Below are 23,996 nucleotides of genomic sequence, written 5' to 3' on the forward strand. Positions count from 1 at the left end.
TAATACGGCTTCATTGACATGTTAATGTGACTAGCAAATAGTATTATTTACAAGCACCACCTACTGATTAGGCAAATCAAAACAGAGGCTGAAATAAAAAGCCAAGGAAAATCCAGAATATACAACCTAGTAGACTGTAGCTGCAATCTTTGGAAGTAAGTTGGGTTTTTAAAAAATATAATAAAATAAAGTCCATCTTTCCATTATGTGGCAATTTTTAAAAGGTAGCTAATTTAAAAACATATACTGCTGAGCATACACCATTTGTACCTTTTAAAACACTTTTGACTCTTGGCTTTTTCCGAGGAGGGTAAACCGTCTTAGGTGTTGACTTTTTCTGAGAGTCAAGAATCCAACTTTTCTCACTCACACTACTACTTGAAGTTTCCTGGTTATTTTCGGAGAAGAGATGTCTCTTGTAGTTGGAAGACTTTTTTAAAAATGACAATGAAAGTTAGTTTCATCTTGCAAAAACAATGCATCCAACCTGTTAACCCCCAAAATATATTGCCAATCTTAACACAGCCCAGAAAAGGCCTTGTTTAATCTCTCACACTTCACAATTTTGTTTCCCTCAATAGGGTAAAATACATAATTTAAACTATTCATGAGTATGCTTAGAAACTTAGAAATTAGGCTTGGTTGATAAAAAACAATGGTTCAAAACTCGTTTCGGATGTAGAGGGTGGTGGTTCGATTCTAAAGTCACTTCCAATTTTTTTCCAAAACTTCTGAATCAATTAGTTAATGGCGGATGCAATTCAGCAATATGCGCAAAACAGCACTGGCACTGGGGAAATTTCAGGGGCTTCTCCCTCCCTCATTTTTAGACCAATCCTGATGTAGCATCAAGTCCCCCAAACATATCCCAGGAATCAGCGAGAGAGAGAGAGGGGGGACACACACACAAAGGGAAGGCTTGGGTGACTTCCCTGGCCGTAAGAAGTTGTGCAGCTGAGTCCCAACAAGTTTGGGAAACGTAGTGTCAAGTCCCCCAAACACACCCCAAGAAGTCAAAAACTTCCCATATTTCTTCCGAATTATGCCAGATCCATGTGAATTTATTCAACCCTATTAGAAATTGAAAGCCCAAGGCAGCATATCAGGTTCTCAAATCTTCAAATTAGCCTGCACAGTCTTGTTCACACACAAAAACTAGCATGATCAGTCTACATCTTCTGCAAGGCAAGTTAAGGGCATCAGCTGAATTTCTCCAGGGAAATATTATATTATAGTAAGGCCTCCACAAAAATTGCTCTCCCTGTACTGCAGTGAAAGGAAAGATGCTAGAATCCAATCTTTCATATTCCTTCAACTGTTCAGAAGAAAAACCCAGGAGGAAGCACTTCTTTCATTAAGGCTGTAGAATGTGAGGTGTACCAAGTGTTGCAGGACTCCAAGCCCTACTTTAGTTTGCCATTCTTTATTCTGGCGGACATAGGAAGGACCATATGTCCCACAGTCCTGTACAGTAATCCCTCTGCATTCTCAAGGGTTAGAGGCACAGGACCACCCGTGAAAGTGTAAAAATCATTCACAAATAAAGACATCACTAAATTTTATCTAAGTCAATACCTTTGTAGGAATCTCTAAATCCTCCAGTGCAATTCTATGGTCAACCCCAAGCAGACGGTGAGCACAGAGTCACACTGGAATATCTAGAAATTCCTAAAGAGAATATATAAAGTAGGGAATGATTCCATCAGCACGGCTTCTAAAAAATCCTGCAAATCTCTTTGAAAGACAGGCAGACAAAAGTCAGCATTCTGGAAGAAGCAAAGCCCACCAGCATTGAAGTTATGATCCTCTGTAATCCACTCCACTGTATTGGCCACGTTGCCCAAATGCCCAATCACCATCTCCCAATGGTGTTACTATCCTCCCAACTCAAGAATGGAAAATAGAATGTTGTTGGGCAGGAAAAGAGATTTAAAGATGGGCTTAAAGCCAGCCTTAAAAACCGTGGCATAGACACTGAGAACTGGGAAGCCCTGGCCCTTGAGCATTCTAACTGGAGGTCGGCTGTTACCAAGAGTGCTGTGGAATTCAAAGAGGCACAAATGGAGGGCAAAAGTTAGAAATGTGTGAAGAGGAAGGCATGTCAAGCCAACCCTGACTAGGACAACCTTCCACCTGGAAACTGATGACCTAACTGTGGAAGAACACGCAGGTCAAGAATAGGTCTCGACAATCACCTACGGACCCCCCATTAGGACACTACACTTGGAAGACAATCATACTTGGACATGAGTGATTGCCAATGACGACATAAAGCAAGACCATAAATAATGAAATCTGCAAAAGTAAAACCCGCAAAAGTGGAGGGGCAACTGTATAGTCCTTGCTGTATAGCAGGAGAAAGGGCTGCAACATACAATCCCCTTTATTTATTTCATGGCAAAGAAGGTTATTTTCTGTGGTTCTGCAATTAGTTATGACATTTCAGACTCAACTGTGCATTTCATATTTCAGAGAAGGCCTGAGAAACACAACAAGGCTTCATTTGAAAGAAATATCAAAAGAGCAGGACATTTGAAGAATGTTTGTGTGTCTGATTATTTTTTAAACCATTTTAGATCCAGAGAGATAGCTACTTGAAGGCATACTTGATGCGTAACTCATATATATGAGTTAGAGAGAATAGTCCTCTCTAAACTTGCCCTTGTTACCCCCAACCACACAATATGTGGTAAGTTTCTGTGATAAGTGGACAGATACCTAATTCCTCCCGCCCTTTAAAAAGTGCATCCAACCCCATCCAAATACTGCCTCTAAATGAAACTCAAGTTCAAAAAGCATTCTATGAGTAGCAAATGTTGTTAAGTTGCAGAACTGATAAAATGTTTGAGTCACAGTAATTTGCCACAAAATTCACTGATTTGTAAAATCGTTATCTCTATATTAGATTACTTCTAAAGTGAATACATTACCAGCCTTCTTTTTTCAGAAATCCTATTCACAGGGAGAGAGAAAAAAAGAGACAGCAATGGATCAGAAGAAAAACATGTAGACCTTTTTGCAAAGATATTGCCCCTGCCTGTGAAGTGGATGACTTCTTCAGAAAAGGTTTGCCATTATCTTTTTCTGAAGCAAAGAGAATACCATTTGCCCAAAGTCATCTAATGGTTTTTCATGGCTAAGCAAGAATTTGAACCCTTGCCACAAGGATCATAGTCTAATGCTCAAACCCCTACACTACGTCGACCACTTGCTAATAAAAATGAGTAACAATTATCTGACTGTTCACCTATCACAGTTTCAAATGGTTTTGCTCTTCATTCAGACCAGTCGGTGCTGTGCACTATTTTGCTTGTTCAGGTGCTCCAGCTTAGATAGCTGGAGCAGATTTCAATATATTTAAATATATTGGCTTTTACTCCAGAACCCCCCCCCCCCTATTTTTTTTCAGAATGGGAACAGTGTTTCCTCTTGCTGCACAAACTGCTTCACAGTTGAATTATTCTGTAGTCTCTCATTCTCCATGATATTCACTTCTTTCCACTTTGCCTTTCCCATTGTGGCACAGCTCTTAAATAATGAAATGTATTTTACAATGAATTCTGCAATGGTCAAAAGGACGTGACTATAAAAGTGGCCATACCTTTGTAAATTAGACTTTGAGAAAAATACTTTTTGCTTCATCTTAGAAACCTGGACACAAAGAGAAAACAAAAATATTTTGAATTGAGTTTTTTAAAACTAGAGAAACACAACAATTATCAGATAAAATTAGGAAATTGACAGAGAGATCAGAGCTCCTGATTAATTGTAAAAGATTCAGCTAGGATAGGTAAGGTTCCAACTTATACCATGGTACTGTTGAAGCAGCTCTGATGAGTTTCCACCTATAAAGCCCTATACGCTTTGGGTCCAACCTACCTTCGAGACTGTATCTCCTTCTATGAACCTATGTGGGCACTAAGATCTACCAGGGAGGCACGCCTCTCGGTCCCACCTCTGTCTCAAGTGCAGTTGGTGGGGACAAGGGAATGGGCCTTCTCAGTGGTGCCCCCCCGGCTTTGGAATGCCCTCCCAAAGGAGATTATGCTAGCCCCCACTCTTCAAGCCTTCCTCATACAACTGAAGACATGGCTTTTTAGACAAGCCTTTGAAAATGTCTAGAAATCCGAGGACCTAGAGATTTTTCACTGTGCACATTATGAGACTGATATTGATTGCAGTTTGTTTTGTATTCTGCAGCTATTGATATTAACCGGGGGGAGGGCAGGGGTTATGATGTTTATGTTAGTTGTGGTTGCTTTGTGTTGTTGTCTTTGTATTTTTTTCTTGCATTGCCAGAAAAGACACTACACATCCCGTATAGTCAAAATATTCTTCCTAAAGGTGTGAAATCAACTTTAATGAAGCTATTCAGAAATTTCGGAAAGTTCCAAATTTCTTTTTAGGAAAAATTCGGAACTCAATTCTAAATCGAACCACCAGCGCCCCCTACACCTGAAACCATCAAGCAAGCCTACTGTGGACCTCTGTAGATACTCAAGTCCCATTATGTACACTGAACAGAACAGTAAAATGGCATCGCTTATATAAAATGTCAAAATCAAAAATTGCTTTTGGGTTTTTAAGAATGGTTTTCAAGCTGTAGAGGATCGAATACATAGATACAGAATCTGTGGATACAGAGGAATGGCTGCAAGTGTTTTCTAACAAACCGTTAGGGGTTTTTTTACCATTTCTTGTGTTGTAGGATCAGAAGAGGTTTCAAACTCATATGCATCGTTCCTGTAATATGCAAATGAACTTTTTAAAGTACCATGACAATACCACAGAAGGATACATTTTCATAGTTGGCAAATTACACAAAACTCAAAGACACAAACTCCACAAAGCTGTAGAAAATACAGTTTTGTAGAATAATGGCTCGTTTTTTCAGCTTTTTAACTCTTCTCATTTGCCCTCAGGATTCTAAGGAATTCCCTTACACAATTAGTGCTAATACCAATATGATACTGTTATTACTATTACTGCTGTTACTACTAGAAGTGGCTTTCCTGGTTTTCACACAAATCAACTTTTATATCACCTGCAATGTGGCACATTCAACTAGAGATCTTGAGAATCTTTGGCAATCGCTGCATCACTGAGTTATGACCTTTCTCCATTATGACTGTAGACTAACATTTTAAGGAGAACTCTTCCTTCCATGCAGGTGGTCAAATTTGCCAAAATGTGCATGTTATATTTTTATGTAATAATGCCATCATATGAATGGTCATTAATACATTACAGTGTATTGCTCATTCTTGGTAAAACATTTCACTACTTAGAGAACTTTACAATTTATTCAACACTGGATGTGTTATCCTAATACCTGTGTCACATCTAGAAAGCTACACCTACTGGTCATTAGAAGTTACATGAATAGACAGTACAGTTTCCCCACATACAACAGTATGGTTCTATCTTATAATTCAGGTTTCTCTACTACTGGCACATTATGGACAATAAACATTCAGATATGTGCATATTCATATGATAGTACATTCTGAATAGATTCATGGCATGTATTCTTTGTAATTACTATGGTGAGGAGTGTAGCCCTGATTTGTAAGCATTATGTAACTTTAGATATTTGCAGCATCTAGTTTAAAAGTAAAAGCATTGATTCCTTACTTAGCTTCAGTAATTTCTTTGTGTCTTGCTCTGTTTGTCTTTTCTTGTTCATCATCCTGTAAAGGAAAGAGGGGGTCAAAAAGCTTTAGACCTCCTTTGAAGCACCTGAAGGTTTTCTGCCCAATGTAGAACACTGTGGCCCAAATGCTAACCTAAAACTGAAGAATAGCTTCTATGTTAGGTCAGTTCTGGACATTGTAGATGAGGCAATACCTTTCCTTTGCAGCTGCCACCTCTTCATCTATTACACTACTTACACTGAAAGAGTAGGAAACAGCTAATTCTTCCACAAGATCAATCAAGGTCCAAGGAAGGGCCAAATGCTAGCAAGGAACGATTTCTATCTATTTTTGTCCCTGCTCTGTCCTGCAGTACAATGGAGGAGATCAATATTCTACAAGTGGAAGGAAGGCTTGTTAGCCAAATGTTATGCTTAATACCCCTTCAAAGTCCAGACTATCAAAACTAAAGTCCTTTATAATGCTAGCTGAATTAGATTTCTAGTCTCACTTAACCTCATCAACAAAATGTTCTGATGGTATTTGACTCTGATCTGGTGCGTACCAGCAATCTTGTCCCTTGTGGATCAACCACCAGGTCCTGACCAGGAAGGCCAGATGGAATCAGGTCAGCAAATAGTGGAAGCTCCGGTCAAGGTGGCAGAGATGACAAGGCATCCTCTTATGGAACAGCAAGAGACCTCCAAAGCTGGCAGAGATGAAAAACCCTGTAGGGTGTGAGTGGAGAGGCCACAATAGGCAATCTGCAGTAGCTTGTAATCTGGGGCAATAAGCAGTCCACAGCAAAGGGCTGAAAGGCCAAGATTCAGGCAAGCCGAGGTGGCGGAGGCTGCCAACAGATGCAGTCACAGGTCAGTGGAAGAGTAGAGGTTGGGTTGCAAGGCAGACACCAAGCTCACCAACCCCATCAAGCCATGGACTCCACCAAAATAAACACCAGACTGACAGCCAAGTCCTAAACAAGGATTGTCAGCAGTTTGAATGGACCTGATGGCTGAGGCCCCATTGCAGCACAGGTAAGGATCTTTCAGCTGGAAAAGAGGGAGAAGATGGCACCAGCTTGGCTTATTGCTGTTCTTATTCAAAAATGCTCTTCGGCCTTCACTCTTAGTGATGGCCTGGCCACAACTAAGGGTTCTTCTGACCCCCCCCCCCCCCAAGATGTTGGTTGAGCAATCCCAGTCAGGAAGAGAGCATCTAGCAGAGGGTTGCATGGATTGGGATCAATGTAAAGAACCCAGTAACCAGCAATTCCATCAAGAAAACTTCACAATAGATTTGACCTATGTTTACCGTAAGTTGGTGACAATTTGAAGCCACACAATTACAACAAACCTTTTACTTATCTGTCTGTCATATTTAGTTGCCTAACTAAAATACTTACAGCAGTTGTTATTGTCTTATTTTTTGACTAAGCTAAGCAGAATGAATCTTGGTTAATACTTGGATAGCAGGCTGGCAATGAACACCAGGTGCCTTAAGCAATAATTCAGAGAAAGGAACTGATGAAACATCTCTGAATATTCCTTGTCTAAGAAAACACTATGAAATTCATAGGGTCGCCATAAAACAATGGGTAATTTGAAGGCACATAAACACACATGAGGGTATAAAGGTGTTACTTGCCTATTATCACACACATTCAATAAGAGAATACACAACACAGGGCTGGGCAAGAGTGGGAACTCCCACCAGCCCACATTTCTTAAGTTTGAAATAAACTTACCATTACTGGAGACTGATGAATTTGCTGTGATGTCACAATGTTTGATAAGCAATCTGTACAGACAAAGTCCTCTGTTCCTTCCAAATTATTGCTTGCTACAGTAAAACAAATGTGTGACAAAATTATTTAGACTTTGTAGAACAGAGCTTTTTTCAAGAAAGCCCCAATGTGGGGATATATCAAGAATCCTTAAATGACATGCTGAGAAGAATAAACTTATCAAAATAAAACAGTATTTGGAATAGTCCAGCCCAAAGGACAACTTTGTGTGAATATGTGGGCCTATTGCTGTTTTTGCTGCAGTTGATCCCTCCAGAATCTTTGGACTAGCATATCCAGACCAAAAAAGGAGGCTGAGTTACATCTTCCAAATCCTTTAGGAGCAGTAATTTACCTTTTTAAAAGCTCTCAAGTCTTTGCTGCACTGTTTAACGTAACAGATTTTTTTTCAATTACTGTAACTACTTGTAAAACAGTGTTTCTCAACCTTCCTAATGCCACGACCCCTTACAGTTCCTCATGTTATGGTGACCCCCAACCATAAAACTATTTTCATTGCTATTTCATAACTGCAATTTTGCTGCTGTTATGAATCATAATGTAAATATCTAACATGCAGAAAATATCTCCATTGACTGGACCAAATTTGACACAAATACTCAATATGCCCAAATTTGAATACTGGTGGTGTCAGGGAGGGGACGATTGATTTTATCATTTGGGAGTTGTAGTTACTGGGATTTATAGATCAACTACAATCAAAGAGCATTCTGAACTCCACCAACAATGAAATTGAACCAAACTTGGCACACAGAACTCCCATGACCAAAAGAAAATACTGGAATGGTGGGCATTGACATTGAGTTTTAGAGTTGTAGTTCACCAACATCCTGAGAGCACTGTGGACTCAAACAATGTTGGATCTGGACCAAACTTGGCACAAATTCTCAATATGCCCAAATGTGAACACTGGTGGGGTTTGGGGAAAATAGACCTTGTCATTTGAGAATTGCAGTTTCTGTGATTTATAGATCAGGTACAATCAAAGAGCATTCTGAACCAAAACAACAATAGAATTGAACCAAACTTCCCACACAGATCCCCCATGACCAACAGAAAATACTGTGTTTTCTGATGGTCTTTGGCGACTCCTCTGACATCCCCCCCCCCAGGGGTCCCGACCCCCAGGTTGAGAAATGCTGTTGTAGAAAGATAGAGGATTCCTTCAGTAGATATAAAGGATGGCCATCTTTCAGGAGTACTTTAGTTGTGTATTCCTGCATGGCAGGGGATTGGACTGGGTGGCCCATGTATCCCCTTCCAATTTTATGAATGTATAATATTCAAATATCCACTCTTCTATATCTGAGAAAAGATCAACAAGGATTGTAACTCTGGAAAAACTGGTCAACATTTTTTGGGGAATGTTTTGCTTCCTCCAAAACTTTGGGTGAACCAAGTAGATTTTAATATGCTGAACACAACTATGTAATTATTATCTCTGTATCACATACAGTTTTCCAGAAAAAAATGTGATACATCCTAAACATTGTTATATGTCTATAGTGACATATACTAATGTTTTGCTGCAGGTTTTCATTTGTAATCACTGTCTAACACCTTGTGGATGAGAGGCCAACAATAGTCACCCACTATAGATGGATCATTCTTGTGGTATTTTAACAGAATGAGTCTCTCTTATATGTTATGCAATGTTGGTTATGGCTGTCAAAGATATCTAAAAAAATCCATGCAAGTGACTGTGGAACAGATAGATATTTCAAAATTTTGCAGTAATTTTAAAACAAAATTGGCCATTTCTCAAAAGCCTTACACAATGTGCTAATTTCAAAGTTAATTCTGTGATCAGCATCAAAAAAATCTATTTGGTACACAAAAAAATGGTAAAGGAAACAAAATACCTGTTTTCCAGTGAAATCAGAATAAACGAAAGAGATCAGTTTGAGTAGCCTGGAGATGACTGGGGAAGATATAGTAGCAATCCTCAACTATGTGCAATGATATGATGGAGAAGGTCTGTTTTCTGTTATCCAGAAAGCAGTAGGTATGATGGGAATCAAAAGGAAATAGACTTTAAATAAAATACTCAACTGTAGGGCAGACTACCTCAGCAACTGGCATAATATCTTATTTAAAATCACATATACTTCACTAGCAATGTTAAAGAGGCAGCTAGACTGTTATTTTTTCAGATATGCTGCTGTTGCAGGAGTTTGGATTAGAACACCTTCGTGACACATTCCAACTCTGGAATTCTGTTAGTTTTTTGAGATTTCTATAACCATAAATCATGAAAAAAGATGTGATGAACACAGTCACCAGCTACCTTGACAACCTGTTCATGGTTCATCTTGAGTCATCAACAACATCTTTAATGAGCAAAGGAGACATGGGCCGCTAACTGTTTTTATCATCAAGCACATTAGTACAGCCTTTGTGCCAAACAGATGACACACACATGAAAGAGGGAGGATAAATGAAGCATGCCAATAACACAACCCACCCAAACACTCCAAATCTCATGTTACCATTTAATTTCCCCCGTGAAGGTGAGGAAACCAAACATTAGAAAGGAATGCTCTGGAATGCTAGTTGTTTTGAAGCAGAACTACAAAGGGAGCACATAATACAGGGCCGCTTCTTGATCTCTTTAACTACCAATCCTGAATACAATAACTGACAAGGGATGACTCCACACAACAACATACAGAAGCACTGCCAGAATCATGAAGAAGTACAGCAAACCTATGAAAAGAAGCAAACACAAGAAGAAAAATATAGGCAGTAGTTTTCAGGAGGCTGGTCTGTGCCATGTGGAAGTCTAAATATGCAGAATATAGCAAATATATCCATGCTCAAAAGGTGCTCACCTGTTGGATTTTGCTGTGGTTGATCCCCACTGTCATGGTTATCGTCTTTGTCCTTTGTTGCCTATTTGGTTAAATTAATTGAAAGACAGAGTTTAATTGAAGGAAGTCAATATCTTATGGAATGAGCAACTAATGTCTGCTGCATCCTAACAAGATTTCCTTATATTAAGCAGCTAAGAATACATGCATGCTACTGCCAACTAGAGAAGGGAAGGTCTGGGAAAAAACCTGGAAAATTAGAGGAAAGGGTGGGACATGGAAAAATTGGGAAAGAATGGGAAAAAACCTGCCCCCCCCTCCAATTTTTCCAGTTTTTCCCCCAATACATTCTCATCTTTACTCCCAACCACTCTGCACATTTTGTTTGACCCCCTATTACCAAAGGAAGTATCCACACATTTTGTTAAAATTTTAAAAAACCAAAACCTTATTTTCGTTGCCCCAGATACAGCTACTTTATTCAGACCATATTAACAGAGAGGAGATGAAAATATTTCACAAGTCTATACAAGCCTAGTATGAATTATATGTAGAAACGGGTATTTTGTATAAGCTTGCACTTACAGGAGCTGTATCAAAACTTATTTGCAACATCGTCAGAAGGATTTTGTAGTGTAGACAACTCTGATGCCTCTTTTTTTTCTAGATCTGGCTAGTCGATTCCAGCAGTAGAAGAAAATATAAAAACAACCCTACTGGATCATGTTAAGTCTAGTCCTGGTATGCATCATTACCAACTAGGCACCTAATGTTCACCAAGGAGGAGCCAGGCAAATAGGCTTCCTTGGAGGAGACAGCTTCAACTCCGAAAAGCTCTGCCAGGTTATACACATCCCCAGAATAAAGCCCAGTTTGGGGGGCTTTCTCGCCTACAGTGCCCAGCGTCCCACAGCTAGCATAGTCAGCTACACTGCTAGCTGGAAAATTCCCAAAGCTACAGACTAAAGGGTAATTTTAATCTATTATACAGGAGATGGCCTTCTTCTACTACCAGATATGGAGAGAAGTTAACTAATGAGGCCACTTATTTATTGGAAAGATTTTTGCTCTCCACTTTCACCAAAATAGGTTTGCAGAGAGACACCTAGTAAGCTAGCACACCTGGCAGCAGCATGTATGAGAAACAAATTGCTTCTATATTCCTTCAACCCGATTTCAAATTATGGCAACCTTATCATACTGTTTTCTTGGTAAGATGTATTCAGAAGTGGTTTGCCAATGCCTTCCTTTACATCTGAGCATGTGACTTGCCCAAGGTCACTATACCACAATGACTGTCAGGTAAACAGAATCAGCTGCCACTAAATTGTGTCCCCATTAAGGTTAACCTTAAATGCTAGTCCCAACCTCAGTTAGGTCCACTGAATCAAAAGGATTCATATAAGCATTGTCTTCACATTCGGAAGGTTTACTCTACTTGGGACTAGAAAGTGGATACAGACTAAAAGTGAACATTATGTGGCTAGCTAGATTTTCTTCAGCTCCCATTAAGTCAAATGAGGAATGTTGTGAGTTTTATTTGGCAGTCCCAGTTACAATATGAGGGACTGCATCATTAAGGTAAAAGTAAAGGTTTCCCCTTGACATTAAGTCTAGTCGTGTCCAACTCTGGGGTGGTGGTGTTCATCTCCATTTCTAAGCCAAAGAGACGGTGCTGTCCGTAGACACCTCCAAGGTCATGTGGCCGGCATGACTGCATGAAGTATTTTCCTGCTATTGATCTACTCACATTTGCAAACTGCTAGATTGGAAGAAACTGGGGCTAAAACTTGTAGGGGAGCTGACTTTGACTAAACCTAACTTTATGGCTGGGGTTGCCTATGAAGACTGCCCAGAAGCTCCAACTACTCCAACGTGCGGCAGCCAGAATGCTAAAAGGAGCAGGGTACAGGGAGCATACTACTCCTCTGTTGCACTAGCTCCATTGGCTGCCAATTAGCTTCCGAGCACAATTCAAAGTGCTGGTGTTAACCTATAAAGCCCTAAACGACTCCGGCCCAGTTTACCTATCCGAACGTATTCTCCCCTATGAACCATCTAGGTTGTTAAGATCGTCTGGAGGGGCCCTGCTCTCGGTCCCACCAGCCTCTCGGGCGTGTCTGGTGGGGACGAGGGACAGGGCCTTCTCGGTGGTGGCCCCTCAACTCTGGAACTCACTTCCACTGGAGATCAGAACTGCCCCCTCCATTCTGTCATTCAGAAAATGGGTGAAAACCTGGCTATGGGGTTTGGCTTTCGACGAATGAATCAATATTTTTGTGATCGGATAGATGACGATGAATGATGGACAACGAATTCACTATGACGACTAACCATTGTTATTATGTGATTGCATTTTGCTGTTATAACGTTTTAATTGAGTATGTTATATGATGTTTTTAATGATTGTTTTGTGATTTTATTGTTGGAAACTGGCCCGAGTCCCCCGATAGAGGGGAGAAGACCAGTATACAAAATTGCTAAATAAATAAATAAATAAATAAGTCTTTTTAAAAAACTTAATTTTCTATCTTTAACATTTTTTCCAAACACAGTATGTTATTTCCAACAATAAACAAGTGGAAATAGACTCATTAAAGTTGCAGATATTTTTTTTGTTTTGTAGTTAAAGCAAATTCTTTACTCAGAGAAGTTTTATGCAACCAACAGTAACAAGCAAGCATTGGCACATAATGAAACTATTATTTCTAACTTTTCTAAGTATCAAAAAAGTTGATTATTTCAAACATCACAAACCACTAGTCACCAAAATATATAAATATTTTTAGAATGATTTTTAATAATATGCAAGTTAAAAAGCCCACTATAAAGCTTTGAAATAAGTATTAAAGTACAGGGGAAACAAAAACAAATACTTGCCCTCATTTTATCAATTCCCATTACTTTAGAGAGTGGTGCCAAAATGTCAAACTGGCTATCAAAGTGAATTTTTATCTTTGTTACTTCTCTTTTGTTGATTGTAGTAGGGCTCTTCATTAGCAGTTTAAGGACCTTTTCTCCCCCTTCCTCTTTATGAAGAAAAAAGAAGGCACGTGTTTTTTTGAGCATTCCCAATATTGGTTGTGAATGCAAAACCAAAACTAACTAATTCTGTTACCTTGAGTATGAGACAAGTTGGTAGCAAACTCATATATGGTGCCTGATCAGACTGGAATATGAAAATTACTCACTTCTGCATTGATAATGGGATAGCACCCTTTACTGCAATTGAAGGCAACAGGACAGCTTAGCGACCTCAACATACAGGGCTAAAATCTCCGGCATACACCGATCTAGTCTCAGTCACCCGTGGAGCCAGCCCACTTCCACCAGATGATGTTGTGCTGGCTCCATGGGTGAAGGATAGAACTGGCATGCCACCATTTCCCATGTTGCTATTAAATCTATGGGGGGAAGCCACATGCTCACGTTTCTCCCCATGTGATTGCCCTCCCGTGGATCTGGGCGATGTGAGGCGTGGGGTGCCGGAGTCCCCACACCCCACGGTGAAGTGGAGCGCCTCTGCCTCCTGCTCCTGGCTATCTGATGGATCATAGAATCACAGAGTTGGAAGAGACTTCATGGGCCATGAGGTAGTAGGAGAAAAGAAAGCAGCTGCTTCATTCTTCTTAACGGCATATCAGGCCATATACTACTATTACAACCTTTTACTCCCTTCCTCTTTTCCTTCCCACACAAGATTGGAAGATGCTGAAGAGGCAATGCCAATTGTTTAGTGGAAACAACAGTTAATAGCAACCAAGAGGTTAAACAATCACCAGCTTTTCTTTTTTAAAATTAGAAACATAATAGAAATTTTAGGGATAATTCAGCTGCAATTTAATAAACAAATCTGTTTGAATTTTAAAGTTTCAGTAGTAACTAAATATGAAAATAATGGCCCCAGCACTCTACTCCCACAGTGATAAAGTGAGAAAACAATCCCACATTCTTGAACTTTGGGTACAGTCACATCATTAGAAGTGAATTGGAATAAGCTTTGTCAGCCTCGGATTCCTCAATTGCAGTGTGCATACACAAACATTATGAAATATTCTAGTGCACCATGCTCATGAGCACCTTTGCTGCATCAAAGTGCATGCAAGTTGGTTTTGCTAATTTCAGATAGGTTTCTCGTTACGTTCATGTGATGGAACCTACCTATAGCAGCTGACAATCAGATTTGTCACAACACAGTTTGTAAAGCTCTGATTTAAAGATTCCTAAAGAGATGTACTTTCTAGAAACCTCTAGGTCAGAGCATTCCAAACATTTCCAAACATTGGTGACACACCATTTTTAGACATGCATCATTTTGCAACACAGTAATTCAATCCCATATAAAATATATGGACACATATATAAACTGTAATAACAAAATGTATGAGGGTACAACATATCTCATGAAAAAATCTTTTATCTATATATTTTAAAAATATATGAAAATAAATTATTGTGTCCTAAAATGATGTATATCTAAAATAATGTGTCACTAACATGAAACATTCAGAAAGCTCTGCTCCAAGTCCTCTAAAGTGATTCTATGGCCCACTTCTTAGAAGAAGTTAACCACAGTCATGCTGAAAGACCTAGTATTTCCTAGAAAGCTGTTCTCTCAGGTAAAAAAATAGCAATTTCTGTATTCGTGGTTTATCACTTTTATGGGGGTCCTGTGACTCTAACCCCAGTGACTTCGTGTCTTAGTACATCATCTATGTTTTCTGATTTAACTTGATAATTTCAATAAAGACCACTCTTGATTCACACAAGATCAATTTCAGTGCAGACACATCTCCAGGCTGTAAGGAATCTTCCGTGTATTCTTACCTTGCAAGAAGAAGCTACTGATGTCATCCTTTGCCAATTTCACTGACTCCCAAAGTGAACACTGAAAAAAGATTTCCATAAAATGTATTTTCTTCTGTTACTTAAGTGCAGGAAAGAGTTTAGGGATCTCGGTTTTGTTTTTGTTTTTTTTACCTCTGGTCCTTCAAAGTTGAAGCTGATGCTTTCACTCCCATAATTGAAATCAATCCAGAACTCCTCGAGTTTGTCATCAGGTGGTTTATTTAACTTCGAAATGAAAAAGGAGCCATCAGAAAACATTTCTGCTTATGGGAAATGGGACGGGAAAGATAACACACTATCATTGTCTTATTTGTTGCTCAAGATAATCCAAGAGGCAAACCAGACATTACATGGATGGATGCTTCATGTTAAAGTACTGTGCAAAGTGCCCTCAATCCTGCACCTCTCCACCTAAGTGGAGTGTGTATCTCAACAAATCTTTTTCTACCTTCAATATATTCAGACCATTGACAGCCAGTATGTGGAAGGTACACTGGTATCATTCAGCTTCACAAAATTAAAATTGTAAAATTACCTCATTCATGTCCGCATGAGCAGCTTTACATGGAATTGAATAGACCCTACAAAAGAAGATTATTCCAGTGTGGACAGAGCATTGAAACATTCCCCATTACTATAACTATAGCAATGCATACATGCACAGTTTTTGGTGGAAGCAGCAGCATTTTCTGCACTTGTTTCTGCTGCTCTCTTATCCATTAATGACAAAATAGCTTAAACAGAGAGGGATTGCACTCTTTCCTGCCTTATTTGTTTTGCTTCCTCTCTTTCACCAATTGTTGTCACACTTGTATTTTGAAGAGTAGGTAAAGTGTGTCCAGTTTCCATCCTGTGGCTGCTGCCTGCAGAATTTTGAGGCTTGTAGTTTAGGGAGGCCAAGGATCTCTCTAGTTAAGAATGGCAAAGGTGCCAAATTTAATTGACTGCCCTGTGTAATAAAGAAAATGAACCGACCCAGAGTGAATTTTCCACATTCTGACTTCTCTCTTCCTGCCTGCTCTCTGATGAGGGAAAGCATGCTGTGACATGTTTCCCTGTCATTATTTTTCTTTTTCTAGATTAGAAAAGTCAAGCTTTCAATCCAAGAATGCATCTCCTCAATAAATGTTTCTTCTGTTGAGGATTTTAAACTTATTTTCTACAACATTGTTAGTTCTTTCAAATCTAAAATGGGCAGCTGTTGGTATAGTTAAGGCACCAAGAGGCCTTTGGTTCCAATAATACCGTATGTCATCTAATTTCAATATCCAACAATAGAAAAAAAAGCTGTTTTTATATAAACGAGGGTTATCCGGAAAGTAAGGTTACAAGGCACGTAGCTCTCACGGGAAATTTTCTCAGTAGTGGGAAGCCAATGGAAGTGAGTGAGCATTGCCAGTCGTCACTAGCTCATTGACTGGTGTTGTGGTGAAGATTAGAGATGAGCGTCCTCATTCCTTTTCCCTCCAAGTGCGAAGTTCACGCTGTAATACACTACCGAAATGCTAAGGGCATGAACGCTGCTGCAATTCATTGTGAAATCATTTCAGTTTATGGAGAGGACGTAATGTCAAGATAGCATGTGACAAAGTGGGTATGGAATATATTGTGAGTCCAAGAAGAAACTTCGCAGAGTCATCCAAAACAAACGTTGTGGGATGCTGATGGCGGAAGTCTGTCTCCTTCATGACAATGTGCCTCCACACACCACTCATGCAACACAAGAGTTGTTGATTTAGATTGGGATGTTTTAAGCCACCCCTCGCACAGCCACATCTCTCACCCAGTGACTATCATCTGTTCACTAAATTGAAGGAACACCTTGGTGGAAAGCACTTTTCCGCGATGATGAGGTGAAAATCAAAGTGACAAACTGGCTGAAAAAGGCAGAGGGAAACCTCTATGACACACACATCAAAAACTTGTCCCATGGATCACAAAATGTATTGAACTGAATGGTGATTATGTAGAAAAATATTGTAATATCTATGCTATAATCCATGTAAGTTTTATTAAAATATATTAATTATTCAAATTTCAAAAAAATCTTGTAACCTTACTTTCTGGATAACCCTTGTACATTAAAACGCAACTGAGATTCTAAGGTGCATCCTACTTTTAGAGATGTTTATACTGGAAAAAGGTTAATCTTGGAATTGACGAAATACAATACTATTTCAACATCTGTTGCCTCTTAACAGTTTTCTGCAAAGCCATCACTGCTGAATTGGATCTAGGTATGTATTGCTGTTACTGCTACCATGCAAAGCTATGTTCTAGGCATGAAGGCCTCAATGCACTAATCCCCAGAACAAGTTCACATGGAGAGAGGAAAGGCTGTTAAAATGGACAATTCTGGATGACCTCTGAGATCAACTTTGCAATATTCCTATTGGATTGCACCACACACAGTACAGACCAAGCTGGAAAAAAGTATCCACTGTACTCCCTGGAAATTGCAGGCATGAACCAAGCGCAATAACAGACAAAGGCAAATATGTGGGAACTACAATCACACATACAAAGACATGGCCACCAATATTCTCTGCTCATCTTGTTGGAAATGTTATTCCCTTATGACCTAAGAGGCCAATTAATGGACAAGTGAAGCTGCAAGCATCACTATGATACAGAGCAAGACTGAACGTGAGAAACAGCAATTTATCCTGGACAAGCACTTGTATTTGAAGACTTTTCAATGAGGTCAACACCAGCTCATGTAAACACAACCAGTCATGGAAAATAAGCCAAGCCCGCATCTCCTTCCATGCCCCATCAACAATTCACACTTCATTAAGACAGGCAGCTTCTTTTCAACACTGTTAGGGTTGTAGCACAAGCTGTGCATCAAGTGAGGGGGTTGCCAACATGGTTTCTCATCAAGCAGGTAATCTAATAGAGTACAAAACGACAGGAGTTTATTACTTGGACTGTACCTGAGTTTGAATCCAAGAAGTTAACTTTTTCAAATTTTGCAACATTGGAATTTTTTTTGTCATGTCAGGAGCAACTTGAGAAACTGCATGTCGCTTCTGGTGTGAGAGAATTGACCGTCTGCAGGGACGTTGCCCAGGGAATGCCCAGATGATTTGATGTTTTTTTTATCATCCTTGTGGGAGGCTTCTCACATGTCCCCATATGAGGAGCTGGAGCTGATAGAGGGAGCTCATCCGCCTCTCCCCGAATTTGAACCTGCGACCTGTCAGTCTTTAGTCCTGCTGGCACTGGGGTTTAACCCACCACGCCACCGGGGGCTCCTTGGGTTGAGTGTGTATAAGAACACAATCAAACAAGCCTAGCCATTAACCAAAATAAAAATCTTCAGTCCTGCCGGCACAGAGGTTTAACCCACTGCGCCACCGGGAATAAGGAGTGTACATTCCCATATTGGAATATGACTCTCAGCTTCCAGAATTACAACAACTGTTGGAGACAGCTACACAGGAAATACTCTTTTATTACATTATAATCATATAAAGTTTAATGTCCATAAAACACAAGAAATACTTCCATTACTCCCCTTGGGGGGGGGGGGACATTAACTGCCTCCCATCTATACAAATAAAAATGTAATGTTCATTTGTGGGATTAACATAACTCAAAAACCACTGGGTGAATTGACACCGAATTTGGACACAATACAACTATCAGGCCAACAAGTGACCATCACTCATAAAAACACTGAAAAACACAGCGGAAGAGACTTAAAAAGTCACAAAAAATATTAGAATGCATGCACAAAACCACATATATGCACTTATACACAAATATATACACAAAAATATACACATATATACACACAAAACACATATAAAAGACTAGACCACAGCAACGTTTGGCAGGGGACAGCTAGTCTTCTATATAAATAAAAATGTAATGTTCATTTGTGGGATTAATATAACTCAAAAGCCACTGGGCGCATTGACACCACATTTGGACACAATACACCTATCAGGCCAACGAGTTACGATCACTCATAAAAACACTAAAAAACACAGCAGAAGAGACTTAAAAAGCCAAAAAAATAAAATAAAAATACATTACATTATAAGATATGTGCATAACTCCATAAATGCACATATACACAAATATATACACACACAAAATACATATACACAGATTGGCCCACAGCAATACATGACAGGGGTCGGCTAGTACAAAACATTAGAGGTTAATCAAAGGGAACATTGGAATGTATGTTAACTAAGTGGAACTCAAAAGTAATTTTGTATCCATGACTTTAACTTACCTTTCTAAGAGATGAATTATTTAAAAATAACCCCAAATTAGTATTTTTTTTAAAAAAATTTAAATTACTAACTGAAAAGTTTGTTATTTGATATACGATGTATTTTAATATTGAGATAAATGTTTTTAATGTTTATGTATGCGTATATAAATTCATGTCCCGGCATTGAATGTTTGCCGTATATATGCTGTGCTCTGCCCTGAGTTCCCTTCAGGGTGAGAAGGGTGGAATATAAATGTTTTAAATAAAGAAATAAATAATATTGAAATTAGGAAATATTATTGCTCTTGTTGATGATATTCAAGTTTAGCAGAGATACTATTCCTGTACACTATAAAATCCTATACAGTCATATTTGTTTCAATGGTTCCCAAAGGTAAACAAATCCCTCTCTTTAGTACTAATAGTTGTAGTTTTTATTACTGAAAAAGTACACAAAAGTCAAAAAAAGAAAAACAAGCTATCTGTCCAATCTGTGAAAAGCCATTTGGAGTCAAGATGAGAAACCCCTGCAAAAAAGCTCAGGGGAGCAACTTCATAAGCAAGGCCTTACCTCCTTTGATGCCCAAGTTTTCCATTCAGTTCATTAATAAATTTCCTGCTGTCCTTCAAAGGAAAGAGAAAAAAGAAGAGTATGAGTTTTTAGAAGTACTCCTGTACAATTTTTTAATATAACTAAAAGCACATTTCTAAAAGCACCCAAGTCTACACGTATTGCTAAACAGAAACTGACCACCTGTTCAGCTTCACACATCAGCTCATACTCAGAACACCTGTTCCATTGACAGAGTTGCTGAAAAATCAACCAACATTATCAGACTCTTTGCTCTTCCTTCACAAAAAGAAATACAAGCCTTTACCGTCTCAAATTCTTTCTCCTGGATTCCTTTAAAAGCCTTTGCAATGAGTTGGTCTTCAAACCAATGGTCAACAAGGTTGTCTCTCCACTGCCTCCTCGCCAGCCTGAACAGGGCCTCCACAATGCCAACTTGCATGTCATAGTCTCCAAAATAGAGAAGAGAGATTGTCAAAACGGCGGGTTCAGATTCAGAGTCCTTTTCAAGCAATGACGAAATGTACGGTATATCCTTCCCAGCGCTATACATTTGAATAGGAACTATCTTATTCTCTCTCCCAGAGCCCATTAGCTGGGCCCCATCTACACTGCCATATAATGCAGTTTAACTGCATTATATAGCAGTGTAGATTCATACAATCCAATTTATTGTAGGTAAACTGCATTCTGAAACTGTATTATAAGGCAGTGTGGAAGGGACCCTAGTTGGTTCTTGTGGGGTTTTTCGGGCTATATGGCCATGTTCTAGAGGCATTTTCTCCTGACTTTTCACCTGCATCTATGGCAAGCATCCTCAGAGGTAGTGAGGTCTGTTGGAATTGGGAAAATGGGTTTATATATCTGTGGAATGACTGGGGTGGGGCAAAGAGCTCTTCTCTGCTGGAGCTAGGTGTGAATGTTTCAACTGACCACCTTCATTAGCATTAGAAGGCCTGGCTGAGCCTGGGGGAATCTTTTGTTGAGAGGTGTTAAGATGTGCCTGGTTGTTTCCTCTCTGCTGTTTTTCTCTCTGCTTGTGGATTTCAATGGCTTTCAGCATGTGGACAATTTCAACAGAAAGGAGGAGACCATGAAAATGAACAAAATCTGGCTACCAGTATTAAAAAACTCAAAAATTACAACAGCAAAACAGCAGAGAGGAAACAACCAGGCACATCTTAACACTTCACAACAAAAGATTCCCCCAGGCTCAGCCAGGCCTTTTAATGCTAATGAAGGTGGTCAGTTGAAACATTCACACCTAGCTCCAGCAGAGAAGAGCTCTTTGCCCCCCCCCCCCCCCAGTCATTCCACAGATATATAAACCCATTTTCCTAATTCCAACAGACCTTACTACCTCTGAGGATGCTTGCCATAGATGCAGGTGAAATGTCAGGAGAAAATGCCTCTAAACATGGCCATATATCCCGAAAAAAACCCACAAGAACCTAGTGATTCCAGCCATGAAAGCCTTCAACAATACATTGACCCTAGTTGGCTCTTCAAATTTGTGTTTATCTTTTGCCACATTCATTATTTGCTAATTGGATAAGTATTACCCCAAGAATGTATACGCTCCCCAGTCTATGGTTAACCTCTGAAAGAAATGTCATTTCTACTTTAAAATGCATAGGGAAGTATAATTCTTGGGGGTCTGAAAATGGGATGGCAGCAGGCCCCAGAATCTTCACACTTATACCAGCATATGGCATTAAGATATCACTTGGATGCAACCAGAATTCTCCATAAATGCTCAATGTATTTTGCATACACAGTGTTACCAATCCTTTCAGCTACCTTGTGATGTATAACATCATCATCATCATAGAGATGAAATGGTATCAGTAGTGTATGCCAAGGGAACAGTGTGAGTTCATGTGCAAATACACTGGAATTAAGACTTCATTGCTCACACTTTTATATTATTATTATTATTATTATTATTATTATTATTATTATTATTATTTTATCCCACTTTTCTCCCATGGGTGAGACTCAAAGCAGCAAATGTTTAAACAGAAATTTCATAATATAAAAGCACAACAACACCCCCCCTCCCCAACCCAGCAAATAAACAAGAAACCAACATATTATAAAACACATTACTAAAACCAAATAAAATAAGCATAATAAATGACAACAATTATCATTATCATTCAAATCCCTGGATCTCAAGCCACTGAGGTTATCCTTAACACCTTTTACTGCAAAATCTTGAAGCTCTAAGGCAGAGGTCCTCAAACTAAGGCCCGGGGGCCAGATACGGCGCTCCAAGGGTATTTACTCGGCCCTCACTCAGGGTCAACCTGTCTGAAATGACTTGAAAGCTCACAACAACAACAACAATCCTACCTCATCAGCCAAAAGCAGGCCCAAACTTCCCATTAAAATACTAATAAGTTTATATTTGTTAAAATTATTCTTCATTTTAATTATTGTATTGTTAAGTGTTTTTTGCACTACAAAGAAGATATGTGCCATGTGTATTGGGATTCATTCATGTTTTTTTTTCAAATTATAATCCAGCCCTCCAACAGTCTGAGGGACTGTGACCTGGCCCTCTGTTTAAAAAGTCTGTGGACCCCTGCTCTAAGGCTTTGGTTGTGTGAGCCTTTGCCAGACCAAAGTAGCTTGCTTGTTAAGGGTGGTTGCGGAAGGCCTGCTTCCAAAGAAAGGTTTTCATGTGGGAGCAAAAGGCCATTAATGAGGGGGCTAAATTCACCTCTTTGGGGAAGGAGTTTCAGAGCCCTCTCTCTCGTTCCCACCAGCCATATTTGTGAAAGGTGGGACTGAGAGAAGGGCCTCTCCTGATGATCTCAGGGCAGGCTGATAGGAGGAGATGCGGTCCCACAAGGCTGGGACCAAACCATTTAGGGCTTTATAGGCTAAAGCCAGCACCTTGTATTACACCACTGTATACAAAAAACGCACTACTGTATACAATCATTTCTTCAAAATTCATGGTCATAGCCAGAAAAAAAATCTTTAGATGCATCTAAAAAGGTGGATTTTTAAAAAATCCAAAATATCACTAGATTGCAATGGAGGGACAAAGGGATGAATTTTGAGGCACAGGTTCTCATAAGATCTTGGGTTTTCTTCATACGTCTGGATTCCAACAAAGAAGTTTGCCTTACCACCAACATCCCAAATTGTTTTTGCAAGTTCTTCCCTGAAACAACATAACATTTTTTAAAAAATAATTACATCTCAGGAAAGGTAAGTATGCACAATAAAACACAATTCCAAGACTGTGGCATTTAATCTTTTAGGAGCAACATAACTACTTTGCCAGTGTAAGCCGCCTTGAGTAGCCTTCGGGCTGAGAAAGGCGGCATAGAAATGTAGTAAATAAATAAATAAATAAATATTACAGATACATGCATACCTATAAATCAGAAAGAAATGGAAACTATTGCTCAGAATAATTAGTTTTAAGTGTCTTTTAACATTCATCTTGTGCCTGCAAGACACTCTTGGGCAGGCATGTAGCCGGGAATTTTCCCGGCTACATGCCTGCCCAAGAGTGTCTTGGGCAGGCATGTAGCCGGGAAAATTCCCCCCCCCCCCCGAAATTTTCATGGTGGTTCGCGAAAAGGCCTTATTGGTGCATTATTTAAACTGTTATGTTTATTCATATCATGATCTGATCACCATACTCAATATATCCCATATGCATGGGGGTATTGGGGTAATGATACAAAAGGTTTGCTAGGCTAGACCCTCTTTCACTCAGACTCAGCCCCCCCCGAAACTCAGCCCCCCCCTGAAACCCCCCCTGAAAAAAATTCACCCCCCCCCCCCAAACGAAATCCTGGCTACGGGCCTGCTCTTGGGTTGTATTCAAAAGTGGCTTTAGATAAAGTGAAGGTACCTCTGCTACCCAATTCTTTCTGATGTGAGATCCTCATGCTCACAGAAAATCTATTATTATTATTATTATTATTATTATTATTAAAGTTTAATTATACCCCTACACCATCTCCCCTCAGGGACTCGTGGTGGCATCTACTCTTAAGCGCTACAAGGTTCTGTCATAAGATGGTAAAGAACATGAGTAGAGAGCAAAAATGTGGTGCTCCAGCCTGCACAC

General features: G+C 39.5%; 1 protein-coding gene across 1 annotated transcript in view; it reads right to left on the reverse strand.

Moving 5' to 3' along the window:
• SYCP2L (synaptonemal complex protein 2 like) overlaps window positions 1-23,996 on the reverse strand; it is a 50,288-nt gene that overhangs the window by 13,248 nt on the left and 13,044 nt on the right. Inside the window, exons 7-21 of the mRNA XM_067467080.1 lie at window positions 23,041-23,075; window positions 20,208-20,350; window positions 19,901-19,953; window positions 15,634-15,679; window positions 15,231-15,323; window positions 15,078-15,138; window positions 13,131-13,279; window positions 10,272-10,332; window positions 7,381-7,475; window positions 5,635-5,786; window positions 4,692-4,743; window positions 3,602-3,651; window positions 2,926-2,952; window positions 2,569-2,590; window positions 271-430 (exon numbers count right to left, since the gene is read on the reverse strand). Coding sequence (XP_067323181.1) covers window positions 271-430; window positions 2,569-2,590; window positions 2,926-2,952; window positions 3,602-3,651; window positions 4,692-4,743; window positions 5,635-5,786; window positions 7,381-7,475; window positions 10,272-10,332; window positions 13,131-13,279; window positions 15,078-15,138; window positions 15,231-15,323; window positions 15,634-15,679; window positions 19,901-19,953; window positions 20,208-20,350; window positions 23,041-23,075 — 1,199 coding nt within the window. The remainder of the gene's footprint in view (window positions 1-270; window positions 431-2,568; window positions 2,591-2,925; window positions 2,953-3,601; window positions 3,652-4,691; window positions 4,744-5,634; window positions 5,787-7,380; window positions 7,476-10,271; window positions 10,333-13,130; window positions 13,280-15,077; window positions 15,139-15,230; window positions 15,324-15,633; window positions 15,680-19,900; window positions 19,954-20,207; window positions 20,351-23,040; window positions 23,076-23,996) is intronic.

Source organism: Anolis sagrei, chromosome 4 (assembly GCF_037176765.1).
Source record: "Anolis sagrei isolate rAnoSag1 chromosome 4, rAnoSag1.mat, whole genome shotgun sequence".
NCBI classification, from domain to species: Eukaryota; Metazoa; Chordata; class Lepidosauria; order Squamata; family Dactyloidae; genus Anolis; species Anolis sagrei.